This window comes from Oryctolagus cuniculus, chromosome 2 (assembly GCF_051225735.1).
Source record: "Oryctolagus cuniculus isolate XC-2025 breed Fujian yellow rabbit chromosome 2, ASM5122573v1, whole genome shotgun sequence".
Taxonomy (NCBI): Eukaryota; Metazoa; Chordata; class Mammalia; order Lagomorpha; family Leporidae; genus Oryctolagus; species Oryctolagus cuniculus.
The window spans coordinates 117,447,102-117,474,043 of record NC_142868.1 but is presented as its reverse complement, the minus strand read 5'-3'; the positions used below and the strand labels follow the sequence as shown (position 1 = coordinate 117,474,043).

The 26,942-nt window shown below is 48.2% G+C and overlaps 1 protein-coding gene across 4 annotated transcripts in view; it reads right to left on the bottom strand.

The window, feature by feature from the left end:
- Positions 1-3: 3 nt before the first annotated feature.
- The window catches only part of ACOXL (acyl-CoA oxidase like), a 371,290-nt gene continuing 344,351 nt past the window's right edge, over positions 4-26,942 (bottom strand). For all 4 annotated transcript variants that reach the window (XM_089326093.1, XM_089326094.1, XM_051836339.3 and 1 more), the window contains one exon: positions 4-1,832. In XM_089326093.1, coding sequence (XP_089182219.1) covers positions 1,632-1,832 — 201 coding nt within the window. In that variant the 3' untranslated portion in view covers positions 4-1,631. The remainder of the gene's footprint in view (positions 1,833-26,942) is intronic.

Sequence of the window (26,942 nt, the reverse complement as noted above, 5' to 3'; positions counted from 1 at the left end):
CACCTGCGAACCCCCAGCCCCAGGCCTCCAGGCGACCATGGGGAAGGAGCGAGAGGTGGATCGCAAAGGGAACTTCGCGCCGGGGAGGGCAGCCCAGCCGGATCAGGGAAACTCGATTCCGAGGCTGCCCGACCCCGCACCCGGCCAGCGCGGGGAGGGAAGGGGCCTTGGCATGGGGAGGCGGCGTCCTGCCGCCCGGCCGCCTGGGTCGATGGTGACGTTCCTAAGCAGATCGAGCGTCAGCGTGACACAGCACAGCCCCAGGTTAAAGTCTCCTTCGAGGTGAAGGAGGCCGCGGGTTCCGGGAGAAGCGGGAGGAGGCGCGCCGGGCCCCGCCCGGGAGTTTCGCTGCAAGAGGGCAAGGACGTGGGCGTGGACAGCGCAGAGTGGACTCGGAGGCCCAGTCTTAGCCCGTCTGCCTTCGACGATCGGACCAACTCTCCGCGCCTTGGCGGCCCCGCGTCGCCCCCGGGTGCAAGCACCGCAGCCTTGGCCGCGCAAGCCGCTGCCCCGAGCGTTCAACGGGGCTGGGCGACAGTCAAGGGCCCAGAAAAGAACCACGCAGCAGAGCGCCCCTTGGCTCAGTGTCCGCGCCTGTACAGCTCCAGCGCCCCCGGGGCGCCGCGCCAGGGACCCGGTGAGCGCTTCAAAGCGCACAGGCTTCGGGGAGAGAGCACCGGGCTGCGCGCTCCTGTCTGGAGCGCTACCCCGAGACCGGGTCCCGCGTTCCCCGCCGCGTGGAGCGCACCTCCGGAAAAAGCGCCCGAGCGCACGGAAGGGTCGGTGGGCGCTGAGTCACCGATCGTGGACGTCGCCCTCGCGGACGCAGGCAGCGCAGCAGCCCTTCTGTCTCTGCCTCGGGACCTTAAAGGAGGGGAGAGGGCAGAAGGCTTGGGGCCGAGAGAAGAATGCAGTCGGGCACACGAGATTAGAATAGGAAAGCTATGGCCTGCGCCTCGGACCACGGGAGTGGGAGTTCCAAAACCAGTTTGCTGCGGCATCTCGCGGGGGCCCGCCTCCCGGTTCTCGGCGAGCCGCGGGAGCCTGCTTGCTTTATTTGGTTGTGTCGGTGTGCGCCTTCCAAACGCAGATAACAGCTTCCGAGGGTCGCGAAAGCGCCGGCCCGGAGACCTGCTGGGGCGGGCGCACAGCCCCAGGCCCCCACTCCTACCTCTACCCGGCCTTTCTTCACCGAGTCCAACAGGATCTGCCTCTCTGAAAGAGCTTCGGCCGCCGAACTGAGCCTTCGCCTGCGCGCACAACGGGTGGAACCTTTATTTTTCCGCTTTTGCCTAAGGGTGTTTGATTTTCAGGTTTTGCTTTTTATTTTTTCACCCAGCACCACTTTTTTTTTTTTTTAATCACCAGAAATCTGAGTCACCTTTGGCGGCACCCGACCGTGGGGCGCGCCTGTGCGGGGAACTCACCGCGACCGTCTAGCGGGGTGCGGGGTTGCAGGGAGAGAGCAAGGCGCCGCACTAACTGTGCGGCTAGCGACGCGCGGCGCCAGTTTCGGCGGGACTCGGGTCGCCGCGGGCACGGCTCGGCGCGTGCCGGTCCGGCCTCTGCCCCAGCTCCGGGCGGCAGCGGCGCGAGCGGCGCGCGGGCCACTGCGCCTCCCGCCACGCCCGTTACAGCTTGGCTCGCTGCTCCGGCCGCGGGGAGGGCGGCCCTTCGCGGGCCAGCGGCTGCAGGCAGGCGGGATAGAAGGCCCAGGCGGCCCGCGGGTTGGGGATCCCGGCGATGGGTGCGTGGAGGCTGGTCCTTGGGATGTTGAAAGCAGAGATCACCCTGAGGGCGTCGTCTCTCACGGAGTTGCACAGGTCCAGCAACTGGAAAACAGGACGCAAAGGCGTGGATCAGACCTTGGGAGCGCTCGGAGAGATCTGGGCCCGGCGGCTTTCCCACCAGGCCCAAAGACCCACACACCCCGCGCCCTCAGAAACTGGTTTCTCTTCGGATTTCTCGGGACCCAGGCGGGTCGAAGCCACCGGTCGTGAATGGCCCTCGGGAGCCCCTTTACATGTTAGAAATTCCCAACTCCGTGACACTTGGCCCTGCAGAACCCCGAAATTTGGAGCGGCGGCGGCTGTGCCTCCGTGTCGGCCGCGGAGCTGGACACGGAGGCCTCAGAATTCGTCAGTTGTTCCTCTTCCCTGCGCTCCGTTCCTCCTCCCCGCCCCCGCCCGCCGCCCGCCGCCCGCCGCCCGCCGCCGCCGCCGCCGCCTTCGCCTTCGCCTTCGCCTGTCTTCCGCAGCTCGCCGCCTCTGCAGTGCCTGGGGTGCCACCCTCTGGTGCGCAGACGCAACTGAACGGGAAGCGCCTCAGAGCAGGTGAACTTGTGGACACCCGGCCCGCCGGCCCACGCTAGCGCCCTCTGACACATGGCTGGCCACAGCCCTGGCGCTTGGCACGGTGGGTCGGCGGGCCGACATTGGGCTGGCACCCTCGAGCGCTGTCCACCGGAGGCTGCGGGTGATCACCTTGTCCTTAACTTGAAAGCTCCGCGGATAGCCCCAGCTGTTCAGACAGAAATCACTGGCCGAGGGGAGAGGAAGATGCGGGCCGGTACCTTGGACAAGCTGCCCTGGGTGCGTGTTTATTTTCATTTCCATAGTTTAGGTGCCAGCACATTTTATTTTATTCCCAGAAAAAAAGAAAGCTGCCAAAAATAATCCTTTTTCTAAAATTAAACAAAGGCCAGCACTGTGGGCCTCTATGTTTCAAGTTTGCAGTTGTAAACTCTTGTCACCCCTGGAATCTCAGTGAGCACCCATGTTGTCTTGGTTTAAAAATATCACATGAGCCCACCTTATCCTCACCTGGCCCTCACTAGGGTGAAGACCACGGTTTCTTTGACAGTGGGACAGAATGCCATTTCAGGTGTTCAGAGAACACCAAAAAAGGCAGGGCCCCCAAAAGCTGGTGGAGGAATGGGAGCCAAGTGGGGGACAGCATGAATGGTACAGGCCCAACCCCACTCCTCCGTGAAAACGTGCTCTATTACACCAGTAATGTCTAATGCAAACTTCATTCTCCACACGCTGTGGTTAAGCACCATCAAATCAGTACTGAAAAGACTTTGATCATATTTGCAAGATGCACTAAGATGAACTTTCACAGGCCAAGATGTCAAAGTTTGTAATTAATGCTCTTGACAAATCCCTGACTAATCTGTCAACTCTCAGTGTCTTTAACCACATAGTTCAAAACCATGAGAGGTTACACAGCCCCTACCCGGTCCACGAATTGTCATATGATTATTCAAGGTGATTTTCCCCTGTTGAGTTTGCATTACGAAACTCAACCAACTTGAAAACAACAACAACAAAAAAAAGCAGAATGAGGGGGTCAGGGGGTGGGGAGTGACAGAAGAGAAAGATCTTCCATCTGCTGGTTCACTCTCCCAAATGGCTGCAACAGCCAGGTCTGGGCCAGGCTGAAGCCAGGAGCTGGGGACTTCATGTGGGTCTCCCAGGTAGGTGACAGGGGCCCAAGTGCTTGAGCCAATCTCCACTGCTTTCCCAGAAGTAGTAGCAGGGAGTGGGACTGGGATTACAGTGGCCAGGACTTGAACTGGCACTCCAATATAGGATCCTGGCATCACAGGTGGCAGTTTAACCTGGTGCACCACAACACCGGCCCCTCAACCAACTTTTGTCACACTCTGTGCAAAAGGTTTCGCTGCCTCTTTCCTTGTGCCTCACCTCTCCTGCTGCTGGTGCCACATGACCTCATGCTGGTCTCTGTGTCAAGCCCCTTACCCAACTAGGAATGTGTCTTGATTAGCCCCTGTCTTGCTTGGGCACTGTGCTAGAGTCTTTTTCTCCATCCCTTGCGTCTGAGCTGGCTTGCAACTTGCTTTGCCAATAAAATGTGGAGAAGGTGTCACTGTGAATTCCAGCATTTAGGCCTTAAGCATCTTTGCAACTCCCATCTTTGCCCTCCTGTAACACCAAGACCACTTGCCGAGCAGAAGTCTAGAGTGGCGTGATTTCTGAGCCCCAGGCTCGAGCCTACCTAAGACGAGCCAGAGACCTGCCCAGGTTGCCTACCCACAACCTTGATGTCAATCATCCTTGCTTAAATGCACAGAAATGGAAACTTTTGACCTTACCACAACCAAACAACAAATAAACTTGCTAAAAGGCATCAGTTATACATCATTTTCAAAAGGAAACTCAATGCAGCCAACTCTTTCTTTCTAAAAGATGGTTAGATAGGAGTGGCGTTTAATGTCATTTCTTGTCCATTCTTTTTTAGTCGACTTGATTTTAGATTCACTGACTATTGAGAAAAGTTTTTAAAGAAAAGGCAACTTAAAACAATGAATCAAGTGGTATTTTTTAATCTAAAAGCTAGGATATGGGAACAAGGTAAGAGTCATTGGTAGAATGAGGTTTTACCATTTTTGCCAGGGAGCAGCAGTGTCCCCCTTACTTAGCCTAACTAGAGAGTCGAACTGGAGGAAGGGTTCGTCCCATGGCAATTTTTGCTCCTGCTATCATGTAGCACTGGCCTTCTGGCAGGTGCCTCTGGCTCCCCTGCCCACCTTTGCTCTCCCTCATGTTAGTGCATGCTTGTCTTGTCCGACCCCAGGCCCCACGCAATTTGTCATAGGTTGTTACCCCAGCCTTGCCAAGGACCCATCTGTGCCAGGGAGGGTCATGTTTTCCATAGCCCATCCCAGATGGCCAAGCATGTAAAGGCTCCGGGGCACAGAGGAACCACCTGGCTGCATCCCCAGCAGTTTTGTGAAGCAACGTACGACACTTGACCTGGGTAACCCAGGTTACCCAGCAGCTCTGTGCTGCTTCAGCATTTGCTGCACACCTACTGTGTGCTAGGCTATTGAGGAGGCAATGATGCCTACTGTCTCATTCAGTACTCAGAACAACTCCACCAGCCCTTGCTCCATTTCGTAGATGAGACCAAGGCTTAAAGAATGTCACACCTCGCTCCAAGTCATGTACTCAGAACTGGGGTTTTATTCTGAGATTCTTTGCATCAACAGTCTGGTCTACCCTTCTGCCTCCATCTTGGCCCCAGTGCCTCACTGGTCCAGTCCCTAGAGGATGTGGGATGATGGCTGAGGAAATGCTTCCTCGATGAGAGCGCGAAGCTCTCCCCAAGTCAGAATCAACATTCTGTGCACGCCCAGTGTGGAGGGCACGGGGCTGCCTGGCAGTGCTGGCTCAGATTCCCCAAGGGGACCAGGGCAGCTGCAGGAGCCAGGGGCCCTGTGTGATGTGGCCACCGCAGGCAGGTGCCAAGCACATTGGGTTCAGAGCCAACTGCTCTGATGTGAAAGAGTCAGCTTCAAGATCTGGGAGCTTCTCCCGCAGAAGGACGAGGTTCCAGCTCTCCAGAAAATGTGCTCATTCAGACAGTCTTCCAAACACGGTGGGTTCTTTCCCTGTGTGGGGCAGGGGGCATTTACCATGTGCAGGGTATCCCTCAGGAAGTGGGGAGACCCTTCAGCACTGGCCGAGCAGCCCCCTGTGCTCCTCTGCAGCCCATCACCCTGTCATCAAACACAATTCCACTGCCTTCAAAAGAGCGGCCTGCAGCACTGGGGTTAGCCTGGGCGTTAGGTGACCACACCCCACGCCGGAGCACTGGCTTTGATGCCTGGCTCGGCTCCCAACAGCTTCCTTCTAGTGCGGACCCTGGTGGCAGTGGTGGTGGTGTAAGTAACTGGGTCTCTGACACTCGCATGGGGGACCTGGACTGAGTTCCTGTCTTCTGGATTAAGCCCCAGTAAAGACCATTGTGTGCATTTGGAGAGCAAACCAGCAGATGGGACCTCTCTCCACCCCCAACCCCTGCTCCTGCTGTCTCTCCCCACTTCTCAAAAAAATAATAATAAGCAGAAATATTTTTCAAAAGCAGTAGGCTGGTGACTGCTAACTCATGACCAATAACAATGGCCACAATCGAGGCGTTAACCTACAGCTCTTGCTAATTCTTGTAAACACTTCCAAACTCACTGACCACGCAGAGGCCTTGGTCTGATTTATCTCCCACTGATTCTGGAGCAGAATCACTCATCCTGTAAACAAACATTCCCTAAGCAGGGTGGGAGGTCTGGGATGGTTAATTTGCCACCTTAACCCCTAGTGCCTGATTAGCAGTCACTGTAAAGAAAAACAAACGTGGCGCACAGGCGAGAGGCATAGCCTCACAATGTGTGCTGTGGTTCCGTCTCCTTACCCAACAGCCCCTGGGAAAAGAGCCCCATTCCTGTCCCCACTGAACACCACTCAGGCCTCGGGCTCAGGCAGGGCCTTTGCAGGCTGGTCCGAGGTTGCACCATACAGTCTCACGGCACAAAACAAAATCCCACAGCTCTATTCAGTACCCCGAACTCCAGCTTTTCCTCTGAATCAATGTAATGATAGTTTATGTTGATGACTTCTTCAGCTGATAAGAACTATTTAGTGTAATCTGACATGTTTCAGCAGAAAAATTGCCAGCCTCACCGGGGAGCAGCAGCGTCCCCCTTACTTAGCCTACTAGAGAGCTGAATTGGAGGGAGGGTTCGTCCTGTGGCAATTTTTGTTTTCAGCCAAAGAGTACACAATTCAACTATTTGCTAAGTATGACTAAAAACACCCACTTCAGGAAATGGGGCTTTGAACCCTGCTGTTGCCATTTCCAATCCATGAAGCCATCCTTATGTCTAAGAGGGCGGGACCAAGTGGCTCTGGCCCCAGGGTGAGTATCTCTAAACCTTGTGTGCACCTGTTCTCCAGTCAAGTTCTCTGCAACTCGACCGTATGCTTCATCATCATTGCCTAAAACGAGACTGCTGCTGCTGAAACATCAGCTCTACCCACTGCACGCACACTCCTGCCCTTGATTCATTCTGCGACTGATTCATAAGAGGAGAGGTTTAAAAAGAAGACAAGTGCATAGAGCTTCCCTTTTAGACTACAGGAAACCATATAAAAGTTTTGGCAATGGAATTAAAGTAACCACAATGCCGCTCTTGGTAGCATTTTCTGCAAGAACATTTACATGAAACAAGAAAGAATATTCAATTAGGTGGTTAATATAAAGAGTTACTATTAGCTTCACACCTTTTCCTACGAAAGAATATGGCATTTTAGTCATCTGACAGTTTAGCCTGATAAGTACAGGCTCAATGAAATGTGAACATACCCAGAAGGAATAATATTTTTCCCCAGTTTCCTAGAGATTTTGAGAAAAGATTTATTTATTTGAAAGGTAGAGTGACAGAGAGAGAGAGAGAGCTTCCATCTGCTGGTTCACTCTCCAAATGGCCAGGCCTGAGCCATGCTGAAGCCAGGAGCCCGGAACTCCATCCTGGCCTCCCGCATGGGCAGCAGGGGCCCAACCGTTGCTGTCCCAGATGCAGGATTGGGAGCTAAGCAGAGCAGCCAGGAAGCCAACCGGCATTCCAGTATGGGATGCCAGCATTGCGAGAGGCAGCTTAACTCACTGTGCCACAGCATCAGCCCCCACCAGAGGCATCATTTTCTTTTTCTTTCTTTTTTTAAAATATTTATTTATTTATTTGAAAGTCAGAGTTACACAGAGAGAAAAAAGGCAGAGAGGAGAGAGAGAGAGAGAAAGAGAGATCTTCCATCTGCTGGTTCACTCCCCAATTGGCCGCAGCAGCTGGAACTGCGCCAATCTGAAGCCAGGAGCCAGGAGCTTCTTCTGGGTCTCCCATGTGGGTGCAGGGGCCCAAAGACTTGGGCCATCTTCTACTGCTTTTCCAGGCCATAGCAGAGAGCTGGATTGGAAGTGGAGTAGCCGGGTCTCGAACCGGCGCCCATATGGGATACTGGCGCTTCAGGCCAGGGCGTTAACCCACTGTGCTACAGTGTGAACCTCCAGAGGCATAATTTTCAATCAAAAAAATTTTAAGAGATGGAGCCCTTGGAGCTTGCTTTGTGGCATGGCAGGTAAAGCTACCACCTGCAATGTTGGCATCCCTTATGGGCATCAGTTCGTGTCCCAGTTGCTCCACTTCTGATCCAATTCCCTCCCAAGAAAAGCAGCGAAAGATGGCTCAAGTGCTTGGGCCCCTGCTACCCATGTGGGAGACCTGGATGAAGTTCCTGGCTCCCGATTTTGGCCTGGTCCATCTCTGGCCATTGTGGCCATCTGGTGAGTGAACCAGCAGATGGAAGACTCTCTCTCTCTCTCTCTCTCTCTCTAACTCTGACTTTCAAATAAAATAAATATTATATATAGAGAAGAGCCCCATAAAATACAAGAACTAAATATGGCTGTCCCTCAATATCCATGCTGGCATAGTATTTGCAAATAACCTATGCACATCCTCTCATATACACTGAATCATCTCGAGATGACTCCTAATGCCTAATGCAACATAAATTCTGTGTAAATAGTTGTTAAATATTATTAGTAGGCAAGAATGACAAGAAAAATAGTCTGTATATATTCAGTACAGACACGGTTTATTTTTTCTGAACATCTTCAGCATGCAGTAAGTTGGATCGATGCATGTGGAACTCATGGCCTCGGAGAGCCAACTGTTTATAGGGAGAGACCAGAGTTATTGTGGAGGACTTTTTCATCCAGGGTCCTGGGAGTTCTAACTTCCTAGATCTAAATGATTCCAAAAGCAACTTGGGAGGGTTTCTACTTCTGTTCAGATGTAGAAGGATTCAAGAGAACTGTGCTCACCGGGTAATAAGCAGAGGAATCTGGACAAAATAGAAACCACACATTGTATGGAAGTACTGGGAAGCATTAAACATAAGGGACTATGAATGCAGCAATTTCAGGTAGAAACAAGCTCTTTAGAGGGAAGCCAAAGCCACGCAAGTTTCTACGTGGAAGATAGAGTTCTGCTTGGGGTGCAGGTGGATGGGCGTGTGAGACCACCAGAGATGGACAGACTCTGGAGTGCTGAGGAAAAGGACCATATGTACCGGGACTGGAAAGAACTGGAGTAGACACACACCAAATGGCACAACAACTCCTAACCCCAATCCAGAGTTGTGCTATAAAGGCAGATGTTCACGGGTGCCAGAAAGCCAGAGAACCACATATTGTCTTGTACATCCTTGTAACGCTTGGGTGTGTGGGCTGTGCTGCACCTGAACTTGAGGTGGAGTCAGAGGTGTCTGAGGCTGCAGCCAGCACCCCCCTCCCCCACCTCCTGGTCTCAGCTGCTGCTGGGATCAGAGAGGCAGCACGGGACGGCTGTGGGCTGAACACAATGCACTCTGTCTTTCACTTGACTCTGCCAGGAGTCTTCACAATCAGCCCCTTACCCCAGCCACCAACCCCCCAAAGCAGGGACATAAACAAAACAAAATAAAAACTGTTATATGTGATCTCTGGAGTGTAATAAACAGTTAGAAACCCACAAAGCAGCAGGAAAATGTGAGGCAAAATTTGGAGAAAATGCAATCAATAAAAGCAGACTTGTAAATGATTAGTTATCGGAATTAACCAATAAGGATATTAAAACAACTATTATAAACAGGTTCAAGAATGTTTAAGATAAGACAATAGATAGAATGGGTTATAATGACATATTTCGTGATATAAATGTGGCCTCTAAAAGGAAAAATCTAGAACTGAAAGATGGAATATTTGAGATAAAAATTCATGGATGGCTTAAACAGCAAAATAAACATTGAAGAAGTAAGACCGGCACTTTTAAAAACAAACCAGTAGAAGTCATACCAAAGCGGGCAAAGAAAATAAAGCAAGCAGAACCCCAGTGCTCTGTGGAATTGTAAGGGCAATCTAACCTACATGCAACTGGGATCCTAGAAGTTAAAGAGAACGTGATATGAAATACACGAAGGTACAATGGCTGAAATGTTTCTGCACTTGATATACAAAATATCTTCTACATACTCTAGAGCTCAATGAATATCAAGCAGATAGATTTAAAAAAAAACCACACTCAGGCACATCATAGAAAAATTGCTTAAGACCAAAGGAATGGAAAAACCATAAGATTAGTCAGAGAAAACTTCATGCATGAGTAAAGTGATAAGAGTGACAGCTGGGGGCTAGCATTGTGGTGCAGTGGGGTAAGCCACTGCTTGCAACAACCACATCCCGTATCGGAACAACAGTTCAGGCCCCAGCAGCTCCGCTCTGGATCCAGCTCCCTGCTTATGTGCCTGGGGAGGCAGCAGAAGATGACCCAAGTGCTTGGGCTCCTGCCACCCACATGGCAGATGTGGATGGAGTACCTGGCTCCTGGCTTAGGCCTGACCCAGCCCTGCCTGTTGAGGGCACCTGGGGAGTGACCCAGCAGATGGAAGATCTCTCTGTCTCTCCCTCTCTCTTACTTTCAAATAAATAAATAAATCTTGAAAAAAAAAAAAAAAACTGAACTCTCATGAGGCAAGACAGAAGACAACAGATGACAAGTCAATCTAAATATACTTTAAAAATGAAGATGAAATTAAAATTCAAGTTCTTTAATATAAGAGCATATAACACCAGGTTGAAACTTTGATCTACAATTTTATAAAAAAATCTCTTTTTTAAAAATAAAGAGGATGAGAGATGCTTTTCATTTTCTGAAGCATACCCTGATGCTAAAATCTACCAAAGTCATAGCCAAGAAAATAATATCTGAATATAGTCATGAAATCTTTAACAAGATATTTACAGAGTCATAATATGTAAGGGGGCGGGCAGAGTTGTGGCACAGCAGGTGAAGCTGCCTCCTGTAGTGCTGGCATCCCCTATGGGCCCTGGTTTGAGACCTGGCTGCTCCATTTCCAATCCAGCTCCCTGCTAATGCACCTGGGAAAGCAGCAGAGGACAGCTTAAGTCCTTGGGCCCCTGCAGAGACCTAGAGGAAGCTCCTGGCTCCTGGCTTCAGCCTGGCCCAGTCCTGGTTGTTGCAGCCATTTGGGAAGTGAACCAGCATATGGAAGCTTTCTCTCCCTCCCTCTCTCTCTCTCTCTCTCTCTCTCTCTCTCTGTAACTGTGCATTTCAAATAAGTTTTTTTTTTAAATATATAAAAAGGTAAGTATAATGGCCCAGTGAGGTTTATCCCCCAAATGCAAGACTGGCTTAACATTTACCAGTTAACATATTTGATAATAGAATAAAGGAGGAAAATTGTATGCTCACTATGCTAAAAATAAATTTTAAAAATGGACAAAATTCAAAACCATTCAAGATAGAAACTCAAGCTAGGAATAGAAGGAACCTTCTTCACTCTTATAAAGAATACCTGTGAACAAAACTACAGTTAACACCAAAATATTGAACAATTACCCCTAAGAAAAAGAAAAATGCAAGAATACCTTGTTTCAATATTTCTTCTCAACATTATGTTGTTGTAGGTCTTAGTCAATGCAATAAGACAAGAGAAATATATTAAAAACATATAGATTAGGAAGAAAGGAGTAAAACATTTTATCCTCATATATTTAGAAAATCTCAAGGAATCTACAAATAAACAACTAATAAGAGACTTACTGATCTTATGTACACAAGTAAATGTACAAAAATCAATTGTATGTGTACTAACAATGGAACATGTATTAAAAAATTAAAATTTTTTAAAGATTTTATTTATTTTATTTGAGAATTAGAGTTACAGACAGTGAAAGGGAGGGACAGAAAGAAAGGTCTTCCTTCCATTGGTTCACTCCCCAAATGGCCGCAACAGCCAGAGCTGCGCCAATCCGAAGCCAGGAGCCAGGAGCTTCCTCGAGGTCTCCCTTGTGAGTGCAGGGGCCCAAGGACTTGGGTCATCTTCTACTGCTTTCCCAAGCCATAGCATAAAGCTGGACTGGAAGCAGAGCAGCGGGACTAGAACCTGGCACTGCAGGCAGAGGATTAACCTACTGCACCACAGCGTCGGCCCCTAAAAAATTAAAATTTAATGTATACATTGTCAATAGCTTTAAAGATATAAAAACTCAAAGTTTAATGAATATGTTCAATTATTTTGTCACTGAATATTTAAAAACACTGCTAGAGGGAATGGAGATATGGCACATTCATGACTTGTTACAATACCAACAATCTCCCAACAGATGCAGAGATCCAGGGCAGTCACAAATCCTAGCTGCTGGCCCTTTTCCTCTGTGGACTTTGCAAGTACAAAAGGCTCTGGAGAGCCAAAATGATTCTGAAAAGGAAGAAAGTATCTAAAGAATTTGTTATCTAGTCTAAGATTTACTGCAACCATCAAGAAGAATTAGCAGAATAATAGATGTCGATCCATGGGGTAGAATGAAAGTCCAGAAGCAGATCCACATTTACATGCCCAACTGAGTCTTCAGGAAGAAGCCAGGGGAAATGGAAAGACTTTTTAACAAACGGTGCTTGAGCATTTGGACAATGTGTGAAAAACAATTAACCTCGTACTACGCTCATAAATTAATAGGAGATAACCTAAATGTAAAAGTAAAAATCATGGGGGCCGGCGCTGTGGCTCAGCGGGTTAATGGCCTGGCCTGAAGCACCGGCATCCCATATGGGTTCAAGACCGGTTCAAGACCCGGCTGCTCCACTTCCACTCCAGCTCTCTGCTTTGGCCTGGGAAAGCAGCAGAAGATGGCCCAAGTCCTTGGGCCCCTGCACCCACAAGGGAGACCTGGAGGAAGCTCCTGACTCCTGGCTTCGGATTGGCACAGCTCGGGCCTTTGCGGCCAATTGGGGAGTGAACCATCAGATGGAAAACCTCTCTCTCTCTCTGCCTCTCTTCTCTTTGTGTAACTCTGACTTTCAAATAAACAAATTAATCTTTTAAAAAAAAAAAAAGTAATAATCATATGGCTTCTAAAAGAAAGCTCAGGAAAATATATTTGTAACACTAGGTTAGGCAAAGAAAAGACACCCTGTTACTAACATAGAAAATTCAAATTTGACAACTTTTACTTAATCAAACTTAAACATGTCCACTTATCAAAAGATGCTATTAAGATACTGAATAGGCAGGTCATACACTGGGAAAAATCTAAGTACCTGTATCCAGAAAGTCTATAACTCAACATTACACACACACACACACACACACACACACACACTGAGCAAGAGAGAGGGAGAGAGGGCAAAAGACTTACACACATGCTTTCCAAAACAAGACACGTGAATGACCACTAGGCACCTGAAAAGATGCACATACCATTCTATATCAGGGAAATGAATATTAATACACAGAGAGGTACTATTGCACAGCCATTTAGAATAGCTGAAAGTTAAAAGATTATCCATAATAAATGGTGAAGAGGGGGACAATGGACACCTCGTACATTGCTAGTGGAAAGGTACAACCACTTTCTGAGGTTGATGGCAGTCTCGTAAGTAAACAAATGTCTACCACAGGATCCATTAATCTCTAAATAGCAAAAGGAATGAAAATATACATCTAAGAAAACTTGCACAACTATGTTCCTGACAATCATTTTCATAACAACACCAGCTCATGAACAGCTGAAATATCCATCCATGGGAGAATAAACATTTTTAGTGCAATCAAACTGTCTTAATGCAAGAAAAATAGTAAGTCTTAAGTCTTCAGCTGTTTTTCCCCTTTCTCCAGGTGAGTATAAATAAAGATACTGTTCCTACGGAGGTCAGCTGGAGGTCACAAGACCGGCTCCTGGGGACTGACACAGCGGAGTCCTAGGAAGATGAGCATTGGGGAGAAGAGGAGTTGGGAGAAGTCAGGCAGGTGTATATAATGAAGCCCTTCTCAAGAGAGAAGGGAGGGAGGGAGGGAGGGAGGAGGAGGGAGGGAGAGAGGGAGGAAGACTACTGATCATTTCCTAAGCATCCTGCAGAGCACACAGCGGCTGCTTGCATTCTGTGAAGGCCAGGAGCCCGAGGGGCTGGGACAGGGAGCAGGGGAAGACCTCCTGGGTGATGAACCCTTTCCTTACTGGGCCTGAGCTATTTATCATACAGGCCGCCATTTGTCAAAATTCATGGAACTGGACCATTAGGTTTTGCACACTTCAATGTATATAAAGCAGACCTCAATTTTTTTATCCAAAAGAAAAAGAAAGGAAAAACAAACTTAAGGTAACCAATATGTGATTTCCACTTTTTTCTTTTCCAGTAAGGAAAAAAGAAAAAAATGCTTTCTACCATTACTAAAGGGTCAGCCTCAACACCTAAAAAGGAAGAGAAACACAGTATAATTTTTAATGAAAAATTACATTTAGGGACCAGCATTTGGCCCCCTGGCTGGGAGATCAGTTGAGGTGCCTGTATCCCATATCCAAATGCCTGGGTTCAATACCAGGCTCTGGCTTCTGACTCTAGCTTGCTGCTAGTGTAGACCCGGCGAGCAGCACTGACGGCTCAGTGACTGGGTTCCTGTGTCCCATGTGGCCTGGAGCCGCTGTGGTTGCTTGGGGAGTGCTCTTTGTATGTCTGTCTCTACTCAGCCCATCCAGAGAGACGATGACGCCTTGTTATTTCTGGGTGCAAGTGGGCATTCTGTTTACGGAAACCTTTTTATGTTGTGAAAAACCCAACATATTTTATTTTCCTCATTTTGCCGTAGAAAGGATAACTTTTTGTCTTACAGAATTCTTTGCTTGAATGTATGGGAGTCAGGATGATACGGTTCTCAAGCCAGCAAAGACTGGAAAAGATCCTCTAGATGCAGTAACTTACTGTCCCTGGATGGAATAGTTGGGGGCAGATTCTTTTTTTTTAAAGATTTATTTATTTATTTGAAAGTCAGAGTTACACAGAGAGGGGAGAGGCAGAGAGAGAGAGAGAGAGAGAGAGAGGTCTTCCATCTGATGGTTCATTCCCCAGATAGCCGCAACAGCCAGAGCTGTGCCAATCTAAAGCCAGGAGCCAGGAGCCAGGAGCTTCTTCCCAGTCTCCCATGTGGGTGCAGGGACCCAAGGACTTGGGCCATCTTCCACCGCTTTCCTGGGCCATAGCAGGGAGCTGGACAGGAAATGGAGCAGCCAGATCTCGAACCAGCACCCATATGGGATGCTGGCGCTTCAGGCCAGGGCATTAACCAACTGTGCCACAGTGCCGGCCCCTGGAGGCAGATTCTTTAGGATGAGAACAGGACAACTGGAGATGACTCAAGTGAGATGGAGCTTAGAGAAACAGAAGGTCCATGAAAAGTACTGATCTGGGGTCCAAAGAACTCAGGAAACTCCAGAAACATGCTCCCCGGTACTGTTTCCTTGTCTTGGAAGTTGCAGTCACAGCTCACTTGGGAGAAGATGGGCGTGGCTTTCATGAGCACAATCCTGAACAGCGTATAGACGACAAACCTTCGGAGACCCTAAAAGGTGAGGAGAACCGGACTTTGTAGGGACCATGGGACTCAAGAAACAAACGCAGGTGAATTTCCTGGATTTCCTCTCTGCCTCTTTTATTCCATGCTGGAGCTGATGAAGCTAGCAACCCGGGAACACCAACAGATGGAGACTAAAGTCCCGACAAAAGCTCCTATCCCCAACCAAAGAGCCAGGAAAAATAACAGTCTAGCAAGACAGAAAGCTTTCAGAGAGTAACGGCTCCAGCCAAATACTACAGACAACACCGTGCCCCTCTCCCCCTGGCTCTCCAGACGGGGACATGGGTCCTCCACCCACTACTGGATGGGGTGAAGGGGCTCCCCTGGGGTCAGTGGAGTCGAGATCTACACCTCGAGGGACATGACGTGCCCCTGCCAGGAGGAGTGCTGTCAGGCCTAGTGAGAGTCAGCACTTCACTCCTAAAGCTACCACCCGTGGGGTGGACAGCTCTAGGGAGCAGCCGTGAACTCTGCTACCTTGCAGTGAACATGGAAGCCTCAGAGGTAAACAAAACTCCACCCAGAAACAACAAGGCGTGCTCACCTCTCTGGCTGAGCTGGGTAGAGAAATCAGACTTCTATCCAGAGAGGGCAGTAATGAGGTGATGGACCCCGGTACCACAGTGGAGCAGTGCCACAGGAGGCCAGCTAAAACGGACGTCTTCCTCTAAACTGCCCCGAAGGTTCCGTCACTGCTCAGACTAGGAGCCAGGAAGACCAGGGCCACCATCTGTGGTGCACAGGGCTACAGGGCTAAGGCGCCGCTTGTGATGCAGTGTCCCATATGGGATGACTGACTGATCCGAAGCCAGGAGCCAGGTGCTTCTCCTGGTCTCCCATGGGGTGCAGGGCCCAAGCACTTGGGCCATCCTCCACTGTACTCCCGGGCCACAGCAGAGGGCTGGCCTGGAAGAGGGGCAACTGGGACAGAATCCGGCGCCCCGACTGGGACTAGAACCTGGGGTGCCAGCGCTGCAGGTGAGGATTAGCCTAGTGAGCCGTGGCGATGGCCCTGACCGAGATTTTAAAACAGCCATCATAAAAATACTTCGGTGAAAAATTATGGACATGCTTGAGATCAAAGAAAAAATGGAAAGTTTCATTAAAAAAATATAAAATCTTAGCAGAGAAATATTGAGGGCTGACCTCAATATAAGATAAAAAGGAGACCCAAATGAAACTAGAAATGGCAAATACACAAGGTCAAAACTGTGGCATAGCAAGTAAAGCCGCTGCCTGCAGTGCCTCCATCCCATATGGGCTGGATAGAAGTTCAAGTCCTGGCTGTTCCACTTCTGATCCAGTTCCCTGCTAATGCATCCAGGAAAGCAGTAGAAGACGGCCAAGTCCTTGGGCCCCTGCATCCACGTGGGAGACCCGGAAGAAGCTCCTGGCTCCTGGCTTCAGATCAGCCCAACTCCAGTCATTGCAGCCCTTTGGGGAGTGAACCAGTGGATAGAAGATCTCAGTCTTTATCTCTCCCTCTGTAAGTCTGCCTTTCAAATAAATAAAACAAATCTTTTTTTTTTTTTTTAAAGAAATGACACAGTGAACAAAATAAAAATTCAGTGAACAGTCTCAACAACAAAATGGAGGGGACAGAGGAAAGAAGCCTTGAACTGAAAGATAGAAATATAGAAATTACTAAATCTCAATAATAGAAAATGGACTTAAAAATTAACACACTCTCAAGGATTGTGTGATAATATATCACAGGACCTGTATGACAATATATACACATCACATACACATATATAATCATATGTAATATTTTATATATTAATATATTATATACACATAATATATATTATATAGCACTATATAATATATGTATATATAATTGTATATATGTGTATACATATAGATGTATATATGTACACACAATATTATATATTATTAATACATTATATACATATAAAATATAGTGTATAGCATTATGTAATATATGTATATATAATTGTATGTATGTGTATACATATAGATGTATATATATGTACACACATACACATATATAATTCAACTTAAGTGTCATAGAATTCTGGGAAAAAAAATAAAGAGGGTAGAAAAAAGTACTTGAATAATCTTCTGTGAACTCTCCCAATTTGGAAAAACACATAAGCCAACAAATTGAAGAAACTTAGAAAACACCAAATAGGATCAATCCAAAGTAATTCATGCCAGACACATCATAGGGAAACTTGCAGAAACTAATAATACTTTAAAAAAAATCCTGAAGGCAAAAATATAGAGAAATGGTACCTTACTTGTAGGGAAAAAAACAACTTGAATGGCAGCAGATTTGCATTAGAAATCATGTATGCCAGAATTGCTTTCAAGTGCTAAAAAGAAAGAACTAAGAATTCTGTATCACTGAAATACTTTCCCTCATGGCAGATGACAAGTTTGTCTACTATGTAGACAATTTCAAGGAACCTATAAGATCTCCTAGAAGTAATAAATTAAGCAAAGTCATAAGATACAAGAACAACATATAAAAGTCAATCATATTTCCATATACTAGTAGTCGACATACAGAGATTGAAATTAAAAATGCAATACCATTTACAATTACTCAAAAGACACAGATGCAAATCCAACAAAACATGTATGAGATTCAGACTTGTGTGCTGAGAACTATGGAAAGCTGAATGAAGAAATCAAAATAGATCTATGTAAGTGAAGAGATGTATCATTGTTATAGACAGGAAGATCCAGCATACTAAAATGTCTTTTCTCCCCACATTCATCTACAGGTTTAATTCAATGCCTATCAAAATCCCAGCAAGGTTATCCCAAAATATATACAGAAAGGCAAAAGAATTCAAATAGCTAAAACATTGTTTTAAAAACACAATGAAGCCGGCGCCGCGACTCACTAGGCTAATCCTCCGCCTAGCGGCGCCGGCACACCGGGTTCTAGTCCCGGTTGGGGCGCTGGATTCTGTCCCGGTTGCCCCTCTTCCAGGCCAGCTCTCTGCTGTGGCCCGGGAGTGCAGTGGAGGATGGCCCAAGTGCTTGGGCCCTGCACCCCATGGGAGACCAGGAAAAGCACCTGGCTCCTGGCTCCTGCCATCGGATCAGCACGGTGCGCCGGCCGCAGCGTGCCAGCCTCGGCGGCCATTGGAGGGTGAACCAACAGCAAAGGAATACCTTTCTCTCTGTCTCTCTCTCTCACTGTCCACTCTGCCTGTCAAAAAAAAAATTAAAAAAAAAAAAAAAAAAAAAACACAATGAAGGGCCAGCGCTGTGGCTCACTTGGTTAATCCTCCACCGGCGGCGCTGGCATCCCATATAGGTGCTGGGTTCTAGTCCAGGTTGCTCCTCTTCCAGGCCAGCTCTCTGCTGTGGCCTGGGAGGGCAGTGGAGGATGGCCCAAGTGCTTGGGCCCTGCACCCGCATGCTTCTGGGAAGAAGCACCTGGCTCCTGGCTTCAGATCGGCCCAGCACCGGCTGTAGCGGTCATTTGGGGAGTAAACCAATGGGAGGAAGATCTTTCTCTCTGTGTCTCTCTCTCTCACTGTTTATTATGCTACTGTCAAAAATAATTTTAAAAAATTTTTAAAAAAAACAATGAAATGGGAAAAATCAAGCTGCCATATTTCAAGGCTTATATCTGTACAGTAATGAAGACTAGGTGGTACTGGTGGATGGGTAGACACATAAATCCATGGATCAAACAGGAGAGTGCAGAAACAGATGCACACAAATGCTCTCAATCCACTTCTTAGGGTATTAAGGCCATCAGTGAAGCAATGATAGCATTTTCAGCAAATGGTGTTGGAGCAATTGGACATCGGTAGGTCAAATGCAACAAGAAAAATGAACCTCAACCTAAGCCTCTTGTTTATATAGAAGTTAAAAATGAATCATGTACTTAAACGTGAAAGCATAAAATTTTTAGAAAAAAAGGAACAAAAAATGCCCAGGATTTAGGAACAAGTGAAAAGTTCTTAGACTTGACAGAAGTACAGTCCATAAAAGGAAAAATTTAAAAACTGGACTTCAATACAAAAAAGCGATGGATTGGGACAAAACATTTGTAAGTTACATATATGACAAAGCACCAGTATCTAGCACCTATAAAAAACTTTAACAACTCAACAATTTAAAACCTCTAATAACCCAGGCAGAACATGATCAAATGATGTCAACAGAATACAGATGGCAAATGAGCACAGGACAAGGTGTCCAACAGCATCAGCCATGAGGCAAACACAAATGGAAACTATAATGAAATATTCCTATGTATATCGGCATATCAGTATAACTAAAACAGAAAACAGCGACCACAGATGCCTGTGAGAATACAAAAAAAAAATCAGGATCATTTCTGCATTGCTGGTGGAAATACAAAATGCATAGCGTCTCTAAAAAAGTTTGGCCATTTCTTAAAAATATTAATGTGTACCTACCATGTGACCCAGCAGTGGCACACCTGGACTTTCACCCTAGAGATATATATATATATTTTTTTTTTTTGACAGGCAGAGTGGACAGTGAGAGAGAGAGACAGAGAGAAAGGTCTTCCTTTGCCGTTAGTTCACCCTTCAATGGCCGCCGCAGCCGGCGCACCGCGCTGATCCGATGGCAGGAGCCAGGTACTTATCCTGGTCTCCCATGGGGTGCAGGGCCCAAGGACTTGGGCCATCCTCCACTGCACTCCCTGGCCACAGCAGAGAGCTGGCCTGGAAGAGGGGCAACCGGGACAGAATCTGGCGCCCCGACCAGAACCAGAACCCGGTTGCCGGCGCCGCAAGGCGGAGGATTAGCCTATTGACCCATGGCACCGGCCTTACCCTAGAGATATTAAAACTTCTATTCATACAAAACCCTGTCCACAATGTTTATAGCAGATTTATCCCTAATTGCCAAAAACAGTCCACATATTTTCAGTGGATGACTGATTAGACAAAGTACTGGGGCATCCACTGTACGGACTACTCCTCAGCAATCAAAAGAAATGCATCATGGGTACATGAAACAACCCTGATAATTATACCCCGGAAAATTATACCAAGAAAAAACTAGTGCTAAAGATGGCATTCTTGAAATGACAAAATTATGGAAATGTAGAGCAGGTTAGTGTATGTGCTTGGGACTACAGAGAAGGTGGAAGGAGGATCCATGCAAGGGACTGTGAGTGGTGATGAGAACGCTTTGTCTGCACCGTGTCACAGTCCTTAGGGTGATACTCTCCTGCAGCTTTGCAACATGTGGCCAACAAGGGAAGCAAGCCAAGCATTGAAATCTTCTGTACTACGTTCTACAGTAGCATGTAAATTAATGATTCTCTCAGGGTAAAACATGGCTGATGAAAAAAACAACTGCAGAACACATTTTAAGTTGGGCTTTAGCTCAGTGTAAAGGATTTTAGGTAAGCACCAGAAGATTATTTTCCCTTTTCTTTTTATGCCTTTTAGTTGAGGCCCAATGTGCACACAGAGCTACTAGGAATAAGTATCTAGCAGCTTGCTATATTATCACAAAATTGACGCACTCACGTAGCCATCACACAGTTAAGACAGCCAACACCTGCATCCCGGAAGATGCTGCCCGAGGCGTTTGTTCTCCAAAACCTCAGGTGAAAATCATATCCCCGAAGTCCCCAGGAATGCTATCTGAGGCAGGACCCTCGGAGGTAAACAGGACTTGATGAGGTGTTGAGGATGTGGCCTCATGATCATGTTGGTGGCTTTGTGGGGCGGGGAGAGCCAGGTTGGCCAGGGTGCTCCGTTTCAGCACGTGAGGCCCCGTGCCACCCCGAGCCTGCAGAGGATCCCCGCCAGCAAGGAGGCCCTCACCAGATGTGGCTCCTCGACCTTGGACCTCCAGGGCTGCGAGCTGAACAAACCTTTATTCTTCAGCAATCTGACCCAGTCTGGGGTATTCAGCTCTAGCGACAGGAAACAGACTAAGATGAGGTCGCGCAGTTGAGCTGGACATTTTCCCTGACGTCATCTCAGCAGTAGCCGGCTCGCTTCACAGAGCGAATGCCTGGGGCTTCCAGGGTGTCAGCTGGGATGTAAAGGACAAGCTGTCCAGAACACAGAGCGCAACGGGCCTCAGTCTCCCACAGACCATGGCCGCTCACACGCAAGTCCTGCCCCTCCTCTGTGCCTTCAAAGGGGGCCACCCCTCCACGCTGTCTTTGCATCGCTACCAAAATCAGGGGTTGCAGTCTCCCGAGAAGGGAGAAAGTGGAGCAGGCTGTAGCCACGTTTTTACTATAAAATCAGAGGAAAGGCCAGCACCGTGGCTCACTTGGCTAATCCTCCCCCTGAGGCGCCGGCACCCCGGGGTTCTAGTCCCGGTTGGGGTGCTGGATTCTGTCCCGGTTGCTCCTCTTCCAGGCCAGCTCTCTGCTGTGGCCCGGGAAGGCAGTGGAGGATGGCCCAAGTGCTTGGGTCCCTGCACCCGCATGGGAGACCTGGAGGAAGCTCCTGGCTCCTGGCTTCGGATAGGCACAGCACCAGCTGTGGCGGCCATTAGGGGAGTGAACCAACGGAAGGAAGACCTTTCTCTCTGTCTCTCTCTCTCTCTCTCACTGTCTAACTCTGCCTGGCAAAAAATAAAAATAAATAAATAAATAAATAAAATCAGAGGAAAAAGGCGGCTACCTCTGACAAGTGACAGCAACCACAATACATTTTATTTTCTAAAAGTATTGATTTATAGCTGGCGTATTCATCTATACCAAAACCAAGATACTGGAATCATTTCTGTGACAAGTTCATTAATATATTTAAATTCCCTGAGATCATAGAAAAAAAAAATCCACCTTGTCCTTAACTGGATATAACTGGGGGGTTTGGTTGGTCTTGACTGAATTCCACCTCCTGAAATGTGTGTGTGTGTGTGTGTGTGTGTGTGTGTGTGTAACACAGAAACAAAAGCTACTCTTAGGTAAAAATTTCCCCAGTCAGAAATTCTCACTGTGCATCTTAAATCAATGGTGGAAACCTGAAGACTCATGGAGAAGTTGCAGCCCCGGAGGAGAGCCCGGGGTAGTGCCGGCCCCAGGAGAACTGAGAGGCTGCAGAGCAGAACAAGTTGCCCTCTCTGCTCTTAACAAGCTCCCCTTGAGTGAAGGGAACGGAATGACCCCAGTTCAGTCCCCAGATACACAGAGCTGTGAGGGTGGACCAGGTGGCTGCCACGGGGAACCCAGGCTTACAGGGAGTCGGGAGGGGGGAGGGTGACCTCAAGGTCCTTTTTATGGGCCAGACGGAAGAAACCAAATCCCCTTTATATTTTCTTAACCTCTGTTGAATGAGCTGCTTTTATAAGTTCACCCGTGTGTTTTACGCCACTGAAGAGCATGCATGTGTCAAGAGTATGGGGGGAGGGGGAAGGAAAAAAGACCCCCCCACACACCGTTCTTAGCAGTACTCTCTGTCAGTACTAATGTTTTCCTTCTCTTCCTGTTTTAGGGTCCTTGGCTCCGGGAAGAGAAGGCTCTGGTTGGTGCCTGCTGTCCCCTGGAGGCATACCAGGAGTCCCACAGGAAAGAGACTAGGTTAAAATCAGCCCTGCCGGTGCCTGCTGTCCCCTGGAGGTATACCAGGAGTCCCACAGGAAAGAGACTAGGTTAAAACCAGCCCTGCCCGAATCGACCACTCCATTGTGCCCACATTTGATCGCCAGGCAGGAACCCCTGTGTTCCCTACCCCAGCAGAACAGGTCCCTGTCTTGACAGCTCTCACCAGCGCCCCCAATCAGCCTGGATGACTCAGCACAGGGGGTCCCACGGCTTCATCACTGGCTTGCAGCCAAGTCAATGGGCCTCAGCGGGTGGGGGAAATAGTGCCTTCAACCTCAGCTCAGGCATCTGACTCGGGGATCTCAACACCTGCTCAGCTGCCTCGATCCTCCTGGCTTAGGGAAAGGGAAACAATCTGAGCGTTAACTGGAAAGGAACACTGAGCGCAGCATTGCACCAGCCGACACCCTTTGTAGGGGTGAGGACGGGCACGTGTGCCCTGTGTGAGCCCCATGGGTAGAGGTGTATGCGGTATGCGACCTCCTGGAAGCTGACCTGAGGAGGGCTGACATCCCCACACCATCTTCCCAGCTCAGAACTCTTATCTCCAGGTTTGCCCCGAGCGTTTCTTCCACTCAAGCCAGCGGCCACTAACAATGCCTGCATTCATGTTCTAGGGCGTTCTATTTTAGTTCAAAATATGGGGCCGGCGCTGTGTGTAGTGCATCCCATATGGGCGCTGGTTGGAGTCCCAGCTGCTCCATTTCTGATCCAGCTCTCTGCTATGGCCTGAAAAAGCAGTAGAAAGTAGCCCAAGTGCTTGGGCCCCTGCACTAGCGTGGGAGACCAGGAGGAAGCACCTGACTCCTGGCTTTGGATGGGCGCAGCTCCGGTCATTGTGGCCAATTGGGGAGTGAACCAGCAGATGGAAGACTTTCTCTCTCTCTCTGCCTCTCCTTCTCTCTCTGTGTAGCTCTGACTTTCAAATAAATAATCTTAAAAAAATGAGTACTTTAAGTAATAAAATGCAAAAAATGTAACATAAATAAATATACTAATTGAAGGTAATTCATCTTCTAAATTCTGAAGAGCCAAGTAGCAGCTTGGTTTTGGTGTCTGCCATACCACTGAATATTCCTACTCCAAGCTGCACCTCCAGAGAATAAACACAAATAAATCAATATGCCAAAGGCTGTGTCTGCTCAGACCTTGAATGGGCCACCGTCAATGAACTTGAATTCTTTTCCTCCTCAGTGACTCACTCATCTGATTGACTGAACCGAAAGGAAAACCCAAGCATGTGGGTTTCTTTTTTTGTTATTTATTTATTTATTTATTTTTTAATTATTTGGGAGGCAGAGATAGAGAGCCAGCTCCCATCTGTTTATTCACTCCCCAAACACCCGTAATGGCCCTGGGCCAGAGGCCTGAAACCAGGAGCTGGGAATGAATTCCAGATCTCGCACAGGGGTGGAAGGGACCCAGCGACTTGAGTCACCGTCACTGCCTCGCAGAGTCTTTGTGAGTAGGAAGCTGAAGTCAGGAGTGGAGCCGGGAATCGAACCCAGGCACTCCAGTATGGGGCACAGCGTCTTCTTCTCTGTGCCCAAAGAGCACGGGCCATCCACAGGCTCTCCTGGCGGGGCTGGGCCCCTGAGCAGCCCTCACTCACTCAGGGAGAAGAGAAATGGCTGCTTCCAGACAGAGGCTGCTGCTGCAGGCAGGATCTGCTCCCAGGGCCCCCTCCCAGCGAGGGTGCGAAGCAGGACTTGAGCGGAAGCTGGTGCACCTGGACTTCTCATAGCACAGCAGCGGGTGGTGCCAAAGTGAACACGACCTTGGAGGCCTAGTGGGTTAAGCCGCCAGTGCAAACAGTGTTTCAAGGCACTGGTGGGTCAAGACCGGCCATTAGGGCAATGGTTGGGTGAAGCAGGAACAGCCGTGGGTGTAAATGTGATCAAACAGGGGGATGCTGGGATTTCCTGGACGTGGTCAGGACCAGCGTTTATTTTCCTGCTCCGTGAACAAGCTTGTGGTACATGAACACTGCTGCTCTGGCAGGAGTTTCCCGCGGCCTTGGAGACTCGCAGCTCTTCTTTATGTCCCAGCAGGTCCTTTACCACCTGACTCTCACATGGCCTACGTTTTGGAGTTCAGGGCAGGAAACTGAACCTGATTCAACCTTCTGCAAAGTATTATTTTCACCACACTGAATGGAGTCCTTTTTCGATCTGCCACCCACAGCCAGGCTGAGATCCTCTCAACCCAAGCGGGCTGAAAAGCCTTCTTCTGTGTTGCTGGTTCAGCGTGAGCTGCCCACGTGGCCTCAAGGGCTTACTGCTTTCCGTTCATCACTAAGAATCCCTGTCCCAAGGCAGAGGGGCTCTGATGGAGGTGGGCAGCTGCGCCCAGGCTCCCAAGGTGCAGAATAAGGCTGCTCTGTCTACAACCCAAGCCTCCTTGAGGGATGATGCAAAATAAACAGACTCACAGCCAAGGATCCATTTGTAGTCGAATACCCCACTTTAAGATGCTGAGATTGTGATTCTGTTCTATAAAAGTGAAATGAAGTTTGTTTTAATAGAGGCACACAATTGTTAACCCTCGGATTATTTGTAAAGACTTTCTTCCTAAAAATGAGCCTCTGCTGACAACTCAGTTACAACTCTGTAATGCTGATAATTATCTGTAACAAAATAAATACAAATGTCTGGGTTAATGAAGACTGAAACAGGATAATGTCTGGACACTAAATTTTCCAGGAACAAAGAACATAATTGTCCTATGCAGACCCCTGTGGAAATACTGCATGGACCAGACACAGGTAGCTTGTGCCAGCGGCTTGCTCATGATGGAGCTCCAGACAGTCCAATGCCGGACCGTCTTGGATCCAAAGCCCTGTGACAAAGGGATCGGGGTAGGGAGAGCAGCTCCTCCTGTTCCCAGTCCTGGTGACAATTGCCTGGCCAGGGACAGGAGGCCCATACCCTCCAAAGAGCCCTTGGCTTCCCCTCATTAATGAAGCACCTGGTCGACCTGAGCTTCCTGGCATCTACTGGGGGTACTTATGTCGACTACACAAGATGTAAGACCTAATTCCCAGACAAAAGACGGGAGCAAGTGATCGCGTCTGACGGGCTATCGGGATGGCTTGACCTTACAAAGCAAAACAAAGTCCAACCCAACTCTTGTGGGCCTCAGCTGGACAACTGCGCTCTCTGCGACTCTGACTCTGTGGGTGGATTTCTGCCTGTTTTGGGATATCAGGTAGGCCTGAAGGCTCTGCGGTGCTCCTAGCAAAGATGCTGGGCTATCAGTGCCTGCTGTCTTGTGCTGGGTCTGCCCCCACTCGGGACTAGGGGTTCCAGTGTCAGTGTCCCGCTAGAATCTTGCACAGCTGCATAACTTCTCTGTGTCTTAGTTTTCCTCATCTGTTGAATGGGGGTTCCACCAGCCTTGCTTACCTTGGAGATCTTTACGAGAATGAAATGAGACACACTTTTCAAAGTATAAATACATGCATTTCGAATCCTTATTAGACTAGAGTTTCAGCATAACTCTATATGTTCCTAAAAGTTTTATTTTTGGCCAACACTCATGCTCTTGCCCTATGGTTTGTTTTTTTTTTTTTTTTTTTTTTGTTTGTTTGTTTGTTTGTTTGTTTTTTGGTTATAAGTATTTTATTTTGGAATCTTTTTAGATTTAAGAAAAGTTCCAAAGATAATCCAGAGAGCTTCCCCATATATTCTCCCAGTTTCTCCCTCACAGGAACATCTTACATAACTATGGTCCACTCTGAAAACTAAGAAGCCAGTGTTGGCACATCCCTGTTAACTAAACTACAGACTTTGTTCATATTTCACCACTTTTTCAACTGATGCCTTTTTCCTGTTGTGGGATTCAGTCCAGGATTCCACCTCATGTGTAGTCACCGTGTCTCTTTGTTCCCTTCTGCCCCAGGCTGGTTTCACCATTTTGCCTTGTCTTCACGCAGTGTCAGTTTTGAGGGGACACTGTGAGGTACTGTGCAGACAGTTTCTCAAGTTAGCTTTGTCTCATGTTTCTGATAACTAGACTTGACTTATGGATCTGTGGGCGGGATCTGTGTCATGTCTTCTCATGACATCTCATCCGTGTGATCATCACTGGTGATGCTAACTTTCATTACTGAGAGGAGGTGGGATCTGCCAGGC